This window comes from Sceloporus occidentalis, unplaced genomic scaffold, assembly GCF_023333645.1.
Source record: "Sceloporus occidentalis isolate IW3139 unplaced genomic scaffold, rSceOcc1.0.p SCAF_369, whole genome shotgun sequence".
Classification (NCBI taxonomy): Eukaryota; Metazoa; Chordata; class Lepidosauria; order Squamata; family Phrynosomatidae; genus Sceloporus; species Sceloporus occidentalis.
This window is the reverse complement of record NW_028317349.1, coordinates 207,735-219,985: the sequence shown is the minus strand read 5'-3', so window position 1 is coordinate 219,985 and position 12,251 is coordinate 207,735. Positions and strand designations below refer to the sequence as shown.

The 12,251-nt window shown below is 42.1% G+C and overlaps 1 protein-coding gene across 1 annotated transcript in view; it reads left to right on the top strand.

Moving 5' to 3' along the window:
• Positions 1-11,797, top strand: part of LOC149273533 (E3 ubiquitin-protein ligase UBR1-like) — a 47,659-nt gene extending 35,862 nt beyond the window's left edge. The window contains exons 34-47 of the mRNA XM_089506187.1: positions 590-680; positions 1,847-1,995; positions 2,210-2,265; positions 4,482-4,578; positions 6,090-6,157; positions 6,401-6,551; positions 7,788-7,875; positions 8,635-8,771; positions 9,202-9,310; positions 9,528-9,584; positions 10,298-10,375; positions 10,826-10,996; positions 11,468-11,569; positions 11,656-11,797. Coding sequence (XP_089362313.1) covers positions 590-680; positions 1,847-1,995; positions 2,210-2,265; positions 4,482-4,578; positions 6,090-6,157; positions 6,401-6,551; positions 7,788-7,875; positions 8,635-8,771; positions 9,202-9,310; positions 9,528-9,584; positions 10,298-10,375; positions 10,826-10,996; positions 11,468-11,569; positions 11,656-11,797 — 1,496 coding nt within the window. The remainder of the gene's footprint in view (positions 1-589; positions 681-1,846; positions 1,996-2,209; positions 2,266-4,481; positions 4,579-6,089; positions 6,158-6,400; positions 6,552-7,787; positions 7,876-8,634; positions 8,772-9,201; positions 9,311-9,527; positions 9,585-10,297; positions 10,376-10,825; positions 10,997-11,467; positions 11,570-11,655) is intronic.
• The last annotated feature ends 454 nt before the right edge of the window (positions 11,798-12,251 follow it).

Genomic DNA, 12,251 nt, shown 5'->3' with positions numbered 1-12,251 from the left:
TACAACATATTTATGTACAGACCTCTTTACTGCCTGATGGCTTATTTAATGCGCCCTGAAGCTCCCAATACTTACATTATTTAGCATTTTATGAAAATGATTATCAGACCATAGCAACCTCTTAGGGGGGGCTCTTTAATAGGTCACAAGCCACACTCAAGTCTTCTATGAAGAGCTTGTAGTCCTCAGTCCTTTTATTGGACCAGCATAGAAGAGACCTCTGAGATACCGAAAGCTTATGTGACTATAGATCTTTTCTGACATCACTTCAACTATAGAGTCCATCTGCTTTTTGACCAATTCTGTCCATATTCCCTATAAAGAACTTGCAATTTGGGAAGGCTAGTCTGACAATTCTTTTTTTCCACCTTAGGCCCTCATGGGTGGTTTTAGGCACAGCCAATTGCTTCTTTCACCCCATAGATAAAACCCAGCTAGGGGCAACCTTTTGTCATTATATATAGTTTACCCACTTAGATGCACTGAATCTGTTTCTAAACTTTTAGAAACGTTTAGAATTTTTTTAAAGAAGTCTACTTAAAGAGGTCCAAGTGAATGATATATATAATTTCCTTTTTATTCCTTTTAGGAGACAGATATATTTCACCCAAATTCTATAAATGTCAAGGGGACCAAAGCAATGAATTCCGCTCCATCCTGAGTTTTGGAGTAGAGCCCCCGTGAGTAACCTTACACAAGTAATAGTGATACCCAAGACCCTTTTACACTGTGTACTTTGGACTTCCACGATGCTTCATCAGCCTTGGAGGTATGGGTGGCTGGGTTTGATGACTTCTTTTGACTCTTGTCAATTTCTAGCTAGCAATACAAACCTTCTCTGCCCAGTCAGCCTGAGACCCAAACTCTCTTTGCATTTCTCGTTCCATAATCCAAAAGTCTGCCGTTATTATTTATTATAATAATAAAACACTGGTGGCAGAGATATCTATACAGTGTATGTTTGTATGTGTCTTTGATTCAGCTAATACGACTAATTACCTTCAACAGTGACGTCATGTGTATATGTTTGACGGCAGATAAAATACTTCCTGGAAGTGTTTGATTTTTCCGAGTGCACTCATTCCACCCCTTAGTCTGCACTTATAAATTTATACCAACCCAGAATCCCTTGTGGTTGTGGCAGCACCATGGGATTTCTGAGGGAAAGAAAGAAGCCTTCTGGCTTGTCTGGTGTCTGTAGATGAGTGTTTAATAATGCTTCTACTACCCCTTAATTTTAAGTGGAAGGGTTTTCCATCACCTTTACCCACCATAACTTTTGTTAGTGGTATTTCTCGTGCTTCCCCAAGTATTAAGCCAGTATCACAACCTCATACTGATGAGTCCCATTAAGGATGAAACCGCAGTCCATGAGCGGTGATCTTACCCGAGTTTTGTCTAAAGGCTGTCTTGTACAGAGGGCAATTACTTTCAAGGGATCCATGTAAGAAGTGGATAAAGAGGCAAAAGTTGATCATTGTTGACCTTGTTTGCATGTGCCTACCCAGAATCCCTTGTGGTTGTGGCAGCACCATGAGATTTCTGAGGGTGTCTGTAGATGAGTGTTTAATAATGCTTCTACTACCCCCTTATAAATTTGTTCCATGTTCCCCAGAATTTGCTTTAAACCAGGATGGGGACACTTCACGTCAAAGGAAGTTATGCTGCGCTGACCTAGTGGCGGTGACATTCATTACATTACATCTGAGCAGAAAGCGCTATATAACGGTGCAAAAACCCATTTAGTGGTGCCTGTTAGATGGTCGGTAACGGTGCTCCCTGTGTATTAGTGTTGTAGCATGGGCCTTATAAATATATTTGTTGTTGTTTTGCTAATTCATTTCAGGCCAACTTATTCAGCAAGTACAAAAGAAATGCTGCTCCATTTTGCTACCACGATTTACCGCGTGGGCCTGAATGTTGCTCCTAATGAGTCCGACCCTCGTCTACCTGTCATGACGTGGAACACTTGTGCCTTCACCATCCAGTCCATAGGTAATCTTTCTACATTCAAAACACGATACCATCAATGTCATCAACTGTTTTCCGTGAGCGGCCACTTGAAAACTTCATCAGTAAATTCCTCCCCGGTATCCTAATGTTTTTAAACTCATAAAATCAACCTTTAATTCAATAAACTTGTTTACTTTAACATGGGTTTAATTTTCTTTTTGTGAATCATCACTAAAACAATGTCATCTTGTTCCAGAGAGCTTATTACAGGACGATGACAAACCTTTATTTGGTTCTCTGCAGAATCGACAGGTAATTGACCATGTGACTATATTATATATATATATATATATAGTATAACATTTATATAAAACCGTTAGTTTTCCTTAAAGGGAATAAGATACAATGTAAGAACTTAAGTACAAAATACTCTTTTGGGTTTGATATATATATCTGGTATGGGTTATTTTAGTAGCGATTTTTGTTCTAAAAGGTCAGGGAGATCTCTTGCAGTGTTTTGGAATGTAGCTGAGGATTCTAGGAAATGTGACATTTTGTCACAATGTTTTATTGTCTCGGTAAGAGAACAAAACATTTATAAATATGCATCTACAGTAAATGTACAATGTCAGCGGCCGACTTCTCTCCCAAAGAATGGAGCCAAAGCCTTAGCATGTCATAAGCCAAGATATAAAAGCTTCTTAGGGTTCGATGCTTTGCTGTAATGCGCTTAGAGATGCAAATGCTGCTTCTTGTCTTCGTAATGAACCCACGTCTCTAGTAGTTGATTAGATTGTAGGTCTGGATTTACATCCAAAAAACTTAATCCAAAAAAATTGTAGTTTTCTAATTATTTTATGCACTTCTTTGCTTTGATATAATCGGCATAATCACAAAAGACATAATTTTTTAAAATTCTCTGCTTTAGGAGAAAACCATTGGCCAACGTTGAGTCCATTCACCTCGACATTTTAAACTAGAGAGTTCTCCACAATATTTAATAGTATGAAACTATTAATCCTACAGATTTTTTTTAGAGATCCAAAAAGCCCCCACTATTTGTAGATCTCTGGTTTAGAAGACTCCCTAAAACAGGGCTTGACAAATTTGTTGTGAATCTAGGCGCCAGGTAAAAAAGTTAGGAGCCAGGATTTTTTTAAACTAACAGTTGGTTAGGAGTGATCGGATCATCATCAGCCCACTTACTAAACTCACAGCGTTTGACCTGGAAGCACCCTGGACTTTCAGGTCAGTGCTGTTTTTTTTTTATTATTAATTTTTTTTTTTTAACTCTTTCGATGCTGATGTTCCATTGGAGCACAGCATTGACTGATATTTAGTCCCCACAAGCTTGTGGGGAAAAATGTTAACCCCTGCAATGCCACGAATGTGTCATACACAAGTGTGGCATTGAAGGGGTTAACGCTGCACTGGAGCACATGGAGCGATCAGGCAGCAGGGGGGTGTTGGGGCTGGTGTCCACACTCATGTGGAGACCAAAGAACCTTCTCCCCCTGTCCCTGAAGCTGCCTCTGGCAGCTGGGACTCAATTGCTGGTCTATAGACCAGGCATTGCAGGGAGGGGAGTCTTTGATGACTGCTGTAGGCTTCCATGCCTACAGGAATCATCAAAGGGCTTGTGGGGGCTCGTTTTTGCTGTTGCTGGTCTGCCTGGGCTTCCAGGCAGACCACCAGCAGCAGAGCCCCGTACAAAACGGGAATTAACCCCTAAATGCCGCGATCGCGGCATTGAAGGGGTTAACGCTGCACTGTCGCTCTCATGGAGCGATCAGGCAGCAGGGGGGTGTTGGGTCAGGTCCCCACACTTGTGTGGGGACCCAATCAACACACAACCTCCTTCCCTGAAGCTGCCTGTGGCAGCTGAAAACACGATTGCTGGTTTTGCAGCAACGGCAGTTTCAGCCTACAGGATCACTCCGTGGGAGTGATCTCAGGCTCGGGGGCGGGCTCTGAGTGGCTGTGCTGTCTGCCCAGACTCCTGGGCAGACAGCAGCAGCGCCCCCGTGTGGTTACTCAGCCTCTTACATCCACATTTTTTTATGGATGTAAGAGGCTGACAAAACCTAGGCGCCAGGACAAAATTCTCTGTCGCCATGGCGACCTGGCGCCTGGGATTTATCGAGCCCTGCCCTAAAACAGACCCCAACCGGTTTTAAAGGCCTGGTGGTTTTTATGTTGTGCCTTTTATACCTGTGGTTGTTTAAAATAAAGGCTGTCAAAATTAATTTTAATGTTCCAATATATTATTTTGTATACATGTCAGTTGACTTATACTTTTGCTCGTTCGTTTGTTTGGAAATCTACGTAATTGTTTTGGAGATATTCAATTTCAAAGGTCACATTGTGGAAGTCGACTCTTGTGTCTCAATGTGGCAGAGCCAGCATTATCCAGGCTAAACAAATCAACAGCAATTTAACAGGGATGGATCTACTAGTTAGTTCCATGTATCTATAAAAAAAAGGGGGTATGCAAGCTTCATCTTTTTTTCTGCTTTCCTTGTTTTTAGCACTCATGCCTCAAAGCCTTGGTGAAATTTGCTGAAGCCCAACGGGCAACATGTCCTCCAACGGCACTACAGAAACATCTGGTTCAGTTATTGGCAGGTATATCTTCATATAATGTGTTATATATTTCCATCCCTACTCTTGAAAAACATTTCACTTATTTAAGCAAACATATCTAAATCTGTTAGGCTGCTCTTTATGAAGATGGAATTACCAAATACGTGTATTGGGAATCCTAAACTAAAATAAAGACTTTAAAAACTCACACAAGTTAATATTTTGCATTTAAAGAGGAAAATCTCACAAGTGACTCAGCCTACTGCTAGATAATTGCAATATAGAGTGCTCCTACATATACATGTTAGCAAACGCAAGCCAAAAATAGGGTACATTACATTACATTTATTTATAAAGCGCCGGCAGATTCTGCAGCGCTGTTACAGTCAGTAGAACAATTTCACATGCAGTAACAAACTGGTACAAAAGGAGAAGAGGGCCCTGCCCGAGCTTACAAGCTAGTCGGTGGTTGAGGGGGAAGCGAAGACAATAGGAGACACGGCTTGGATGGGGATGAGTTGATCTGGTTCCGATGATGTGTTGTAGCCTCTTTCTGCAGTGGTACCTGGTATGCATGGGTGTGTACCCCCTTTGTAGGCTACTTACCGTGCAGTCTTGTGCTGCCTCGCTGCTCTGCCGTGATGTGCGCGGCTTCACTGCTGAGCGCCGGCATATGACGTCATATGCTGGCGCTCAGCATGAAGCGCCGGCACCGAGACAGGTGCCTCACGCTCCCACCACCGCAGTCGGGCAGCGTTGAGGCAGGTGGCGGCAGGGAGCAGGGGAGACAGAAGGACGCCGAGCGGTTGCTGAAAACGACCGCTTTTTCTCCTCCTGCGCCGTTTCTATTGGGGAGGTTCCTACGGCCCTGGGGGGAATTTCTTCATTAACGGTCCCCCCCGCATGAGTTACTGGGGGAATCTATCCCCCCGTCCCCCTGGTTCCTACGCCCATGCTGGTATGTCGTTTCCCTCCCGTTTAACTCCTGTGTTATTCTTAAATAGCCACTTATGATGAGGCCACTAGGGGAGAGGCCACAGCAGCTACATAACCAAGAAAGCTTGTTTCCAAGTGAGGCCTGGTAATTTATAGGGCTGCCTCACAAGTGGTCAGATAAGGTGATTGCACACAGGAGGCAGATGTTTCATACCATGGCTCACAACAAATGCAATTAAGCTAATTTACCAAATGTAACCCTTTGATAGCAGCAAAGTATGGAGACAGGCAGGATACGGACATACCGGGTGTAAAGCAGGGGTATCGGCAGGAGATGAGGGGTTCAAATGAAATATGGGATATTCATACCTGTAAGAGAAGGAGATATGGCAGACATTAGTGATTGCCAGAGGAGTAGTTGGATGAAAGCATGAAGACCAGTGATGGATGTCTGGATAGTCCAGTGTAACTCTTAAATAGCCACTTATGATGAGGCCACTTGGGGAGAGGCCACAGCAGCTACATTTCCAAGGGTAATTAAGTAACTTAGAACTAAACTTCAAAGACCACATTTGTCAACATATTTTAAAACGTGTTTTTGTAATTCCTTTTAACAGTGTTCCTGCCGAACATGGAACTGGAAGACACCCCGTCCTTCCTGTCTGTGGACATATTCCACCTACTGGTAACAATCTGCCTTGCTTTTCTCCTTTAGAATTGATGGAAAGGTTGCTGTATTTATTGGTGTAATTATGGATGTTCTAATGTGCATATACCGAGAACATGTAAATGTCGCTGCCATATCATGCGATACCCTTGACGCTACTTATAATGTTTAACAAAAAGGGTCCATTAAAAGCCTTGCGTGTGACACAGATCAGAATTTGTTCTTAAAAGATTGTAACAAAAGATTGATCTTTTTTCTTAGGTGGGCTCCGTTTTGTCATTCCCATCTCTGTACTGTGAAGAAAATGTAGATCTACAGCCTTCGCCTCTGATATCTGCTTACAACAACCTCTACCTCTTCCATCTGCTCACGATGACACATATTTTGCAGATCATCTTTGCATCGGCCACTGGTGATTTTTTAATGAATCAGAGCAAACTGTGTTATAACTAAACTAACCTTCTGCTGTGTTGGGCATTGATAAAAGAGGATAAAAGGTAGTTTCTTGTAAGCTCTATTGAATAAGGTCCTTCTCGTCTTTTGTTGCTGGTGTTCTGAATTCGTACTACTTGCTGCACTACTTGTTATAGTCCGTTTGCCCTAATAATAGATTCAGAGCGCTACTAAGTTAAAAAGGAAATTAACTTTTAGAAAGCCGAATGTCTAAGATGTGCTGTCAAAGGTAGTTTGGATGCTTTTCTGTTCATGATTGTTGAATACAATTGAACCCTGAACGTGTTATTTTCTGGCGCTGTATGCAAACCATGTGCCAAGGTCCTTTCTTCCTTATGCTGTCACCCGTATGATGAGGCTGGACCTGCTGTACTCCATGGAGTGCCTGTGGGCCGCCAGTTCATGTTTTATTTCATACATTATTGGACCCCCTCTGTCAAGATGACCAAACAACACCGTTTCTTAACAGCAGTTAATATGGTGGTGCTGTTTTTGCACTAATGAAGAGCTAAAGTATGAGGTATTTGAGAGATGTGTTCATAACTTGCTGGGAGAAAACTCAGTATTACAATAATGAACTGACAGTGTTGCAGAGACAGGTTTCTGAAGATCCATAGAACTAAATTGTCCACACAGACCCCAGTAAATGTCCACCGTGGTGCCGACCGCTGCAGTGTTGTTTTTCCTTAAATACACATTTCTTTGGATCACTGAGACTTTCCATCTTCCTCTCTTTGGACAGCACATCTATTTTTTTAAAGACAGTTAATGGGGCTATGACAAGGGCGTCCAACCTGCAGCCCTCCAGCTGCTGCAGGACTGTATCTCCCATAATGCTCTTTCAGCTAAGGGGCTGGCTGAGGAGGATGGGAGATGTGGTCCTGCAGCAGCTGGAGGGACGCAGGTTGGACGCCCCTGGGCTATGGGAACCCTAGCTGGTGAGGGGGTTGAAGCAATTCTCAAAAGCACAAGTGTTCATAAACATTGAGTCCCAGGCCCCATAATGCCCCCTAAACCGTGGCTTTCTTATACGGCCTCCTCAACATGTGAAAGGTGGTTGGGTTTGTCTGAATAGAATTAGTGCTAAAGATGATGAATTATATGACACCCATCAAAACTGCCCAGATTCCAAAGTTTGCATGTGCTGAATAAGTCATACATGTATAATACATTGATCTGTCCGACCTTTTGGCAGACACGGTGCCTTCTGCAGACCCAGAAGACTGTGAAGAGGCTCGAATGGCTGCAAGTCTTTGCCGTGATCTTTGTCAATTTACCAATGGGTAGGTACCCAATACAGTATTTTGAAAATTCCCCTGCATGCTTTGGTTATAGCTGTGTTATGATCTAATTTCCTCTGCCTTAATAAGTAACCGTACCTCCCTAGATACGCCAATGTTTTCAAGGTTTTTCTGGATTTTACCTCACATCTTAAACTCCATCATTTTCGCTATATTGGAGATATGATACTATATCATATTCCATTTACTAATCTGAAAACTAGACAAATCCACAGACAGGTGCTGAGTTTACAATATTTTAGTGCGTCTCGAGTCTCTTAAAGCCTGAACGGTCAAGTAGCAGGTAAACACAGATTGGAGCCCCTGCTACACAATTCCCATGTGCATCAGTCACAGAGGTCAGGTCCATGTGTGGCTTCACTGGCTTGGCTATTTCTGCCCCCCAATATAACAGGTATAGTGTGTAGTAATATAGCTAACCATTCTTCTAAAGCTTAAATAGTCTTTTGTGTACAATATCCTTAATCTATACATTTTAATAATTTGAAAAAACTTGTTTAAGTGTTATAAGCATCACATTATAGTATTGTTGTAGGTTTTATATTGTTGGTCTTTTCGTGTATTTCTACAAACTTAAGACTGTATGTCTATGATAGAACTCACCAATTTTGGGTCACCGTAAAAAGACTGTCTATATCTATAAGAAGGCTTGGTCACTGATTTCACACGTTATTCTTTGTGTTACTCCGCATGCACCTTTTACTGTAACATAGTAAATTTCTCTGACTTTCATGGTTGCAGCTGCTTTTGGGCAGACCTGCCGGGCTGGTATGTTTGGGGCTGTGTGAAGAAGGGGCTCATGCCGTACCTGCGCTGCTCAGCTCTCTTCTTCCATTATTTGCTGGGAGTGACACCACCCGAGGCGCTGAAATCACCAGGTACTGTTTAGGACAGACAAATCTTAGTATATATCACCCTTGTACTGTACTTATTTATATGTACCTGCTAATCACACTTAGGCGGGCTCTGGGATAATGAATACCGATACACTCTGGCCACCACTGGCTTCATAAAATGGTCTGTTTACTGGAATTTCTTGTTTTTGGACCTGAAAATGGGGTGGGGGGGTTGTATGGGAGGTAAGTTTAGGACAGGGAACTGAGACGTCTGACACTGCTTATATGAAAGCAATGACACTGATCGATGAATATAAAGCACAAGTTTTAGTTTAATTTGGGTCTATGTCTGCTTTCAGTTGGCTGCTGACATTGCAAGCTCTTCCAGTTTCGTTTCTTCTCCCTCAGTCATCAGTTTTCGTTAGGGATGATGGGACACTTTGAATTTCTCATTATGACGTTTTCCTTCCAGTATCGTCAGAAGACCAGCTAGAAGCACTGTGCAGCTACCTCAGTTTGCCTACCAACGTGTTCCTACTTTTCCAGGAGAATCGGGATGTTGTGAAACCACTGATTCAGAGGTACAGATCCCGTATGGGGACCCATTTCATTTGCGTTCAGTTTGTTTATAGTTTGGCTATTTGGAAAATGTCACAAAATATCTGCCCTGGCACCTGCCTATTACCACGTGGAGTGAGCTTCCTTGCTTGTATTTTAAAATATGGTCCCGCAGATATAATATGCTCACTAACTAGTAGCCTGGTTTGCCTTATTAACTTTGCTCTGTTCACTATGTAGTTTGGGTTCTGATTCACGTGTGCTGAGCGTCCTCTCTGGCAAAACGTCTGCACTCAGGTTAGTATGCGCTGTACGTGGGTTTTGACTGACGGGAAAAAATTGTTGAATGTTTTTCTGATTCTCTGCCATCTGGCAGCGATATGGGGCTGAAAACCAACCCTAGCACTTTAAGCTACTTAATCATGTGTGCGGCCACACTCTGCACTGTTATACCTACACGTGTGTAAATACAGGCATATATCAAGCACTAAAGCAATCCACCCAAGCAATCTTAAAGATCGGTGTGAGATGCTATGACTGTCCAGCCCACCGCTCGCTTTCTTGGTATACATGCTGGCCAAGCTGGCTGCCATCTACCTAGTGATGGGGAATAGTGCTATAGTGTCACGGAGATGAAACCTTGAGATATTGAATATACCCTGGTTGCCGGTGAATTTGGCTACTGATACTAGGGCACTATGTGGCTTAGAATCTGTAACAATAATGAAAGACTTATTAATAGGGATTATATGGAAAAAAAAATTTGCTGCTTTGGATCTTATTTTTATGCAAATCGTAACCTATGTGGGAGATGGGACGGAAAGAATCATTTTGCTTTACTCAAGCACATGGTGAAGCAATTCTACATTATCGTCTGTGGATTAGATGTCTTGACATATTTCCTACGTAAAATTGTTTTCAATAACGGTATTGAAGTCTTTATTTGTTGTTTTTTCGTATTTGATATTTATCAGCTAGTATTTATATAATTTAATTATCTGGAATTGCAGGTATCCAAGGAAACGCAACACATTGACTAAACTTCCCGAAGACTACAGCTCCCTCCTGAATCAAGCCTCTCAGTTTAGGTGATTTGAAAGACTTTCTACATTTTTGCCATTTTCCACACTTCACATACATGCTGTAAATCATTTCTATAGATTTGTAGAAGGTTAACTACGAGTCCCTATACTTTTCAGCTTTAAATTCCCACTGAGTAAAGATTTATATTCCTTTAAGTGTTAAACCACGTTTCAACTCTTTCCAGATTTGCTGATTTTCTTTCAAATTAAGTAGAACTGTGTTTATACAGTAAATATATGTATCAGAATTATACCCCATGTGTATAGTATGGGAGCTGCCATCTTTACTCCCTGTTGTCAGAATTGGGAAATATAAAAGGCAGCCTTAAGGTACATGATGCTCTTCCTCGTACAGTTTGTGTGTTTAAGGACTCTTGGAAGTAAATGTGATACTGGCATTTGCTTTGGAGATTTTTTTGTATTATTGAATGGCGTTCTTGACTGTGCTCCTTCTAGGTGTCCAAAGTCTAAGGATGCAGAACGAAAGCATCCGGTTTTGTGTCTGCTCTGCGGCACGGTTCTCTGCTCCCAGAACACGTGCTGCCAGGAGGTGGTGAATGGAGAAGAGTTGGGCGCTTGCACTACACACGCCATACAGTGTGGAGCTGGCATCTGCATGTTCCTTAAGTATGTCACCCAATATGTGGACAAATGATATTTGTTTGGGGAACTCTACGTCTACAAATTGAACCAAGACAGTAACAACATCTATGTCATCAAAGACAAAGGGGTCATGGGCTCATTCAAGAAGACCTGCAGGGTTTATAGAATTGTACCCTCCCCTTGAATGAAGCGGGCCCTTCAGTAATATTGAAACCCCTGGCATATGGCTAAATGTGTTCACCACCAACACAGAACACAGTTCAAAAGCTCTTATCTCTTACGATATCCAGCAGGAATATGTCCAATATGTTAAGGATTCCTTCTAGAACATATAATTTCCAGTGACATGAAGAATGTGTATGAATATGATGTTTTGGCCATTTATAAATGTTAGTTTTATTGGGCATGCAGAAAGGAAATCCCCATTTCATTTGGCCTCATTTTTAATTACAGTTGAAAATTAAAACTTTTTTTGTGGAATTTTTTTTCCAACAGAATCCGGGAATGTAAGGTTGTCCTTATTGAAGGAAAAACAAGAGGTTGCATATACCCTGCACCTTACCTGGATGAGTATGGAGAAACTGACCCCGGGCTGAAGTAAGATGGGCCACTGGCTTTGTACTTTAATGCAACAGCTGAGTGTGCAAAAAGTGTATCATTTATTTTATTGACTTCTTTTTTAGGCGTGGGAACCCTCTGCATCTCTCACACGAGCGGTATCAGAAATTGCACCAGCTGTGGCAGCAACACTGCATTGTTGAGGAAATAGCTCGGAGCTTGGAGATCAGCCAGATATTCTTTGGCTTCAACTGGAGCCTGCTTTAAATGCCATGGTAAGAACCCAACAGGTGAGCAGAATGTCCCACCGTTTACTTGGTTTAATAAGACCCCTGATGATTTGAGCTTTTTCTGTTTCATACATTTGCAGAAACAGGTATGATAAAGTAAAAAGAGATGTCCCTGTCCCATTAATGTGAGGATATTAATGCGGATGTGAGCATTAAAGAGAAACTCCAGCGTCCCAGCCCCCCCTAAACAAGCAATAAGTATGAAAGTACTTTGTTCAAAGTTGAAAAAGAATTATACTGCTTTAGGGAGAAGTTGCAGCTGCAGAGCCCTCTGGGGTCCAATATTTCCTGGCAGGAAAGCACTCCTATTGGAATCAATGGCTGGAGCGTTTGAGTCAACTCTGGAGCTGACTGGTGATAAGGAGATGCATTTGGGAGTACTGGGGTGGGTAAATGCATATGGAGGAATCTGCAGAATGCCCCGTGCATTT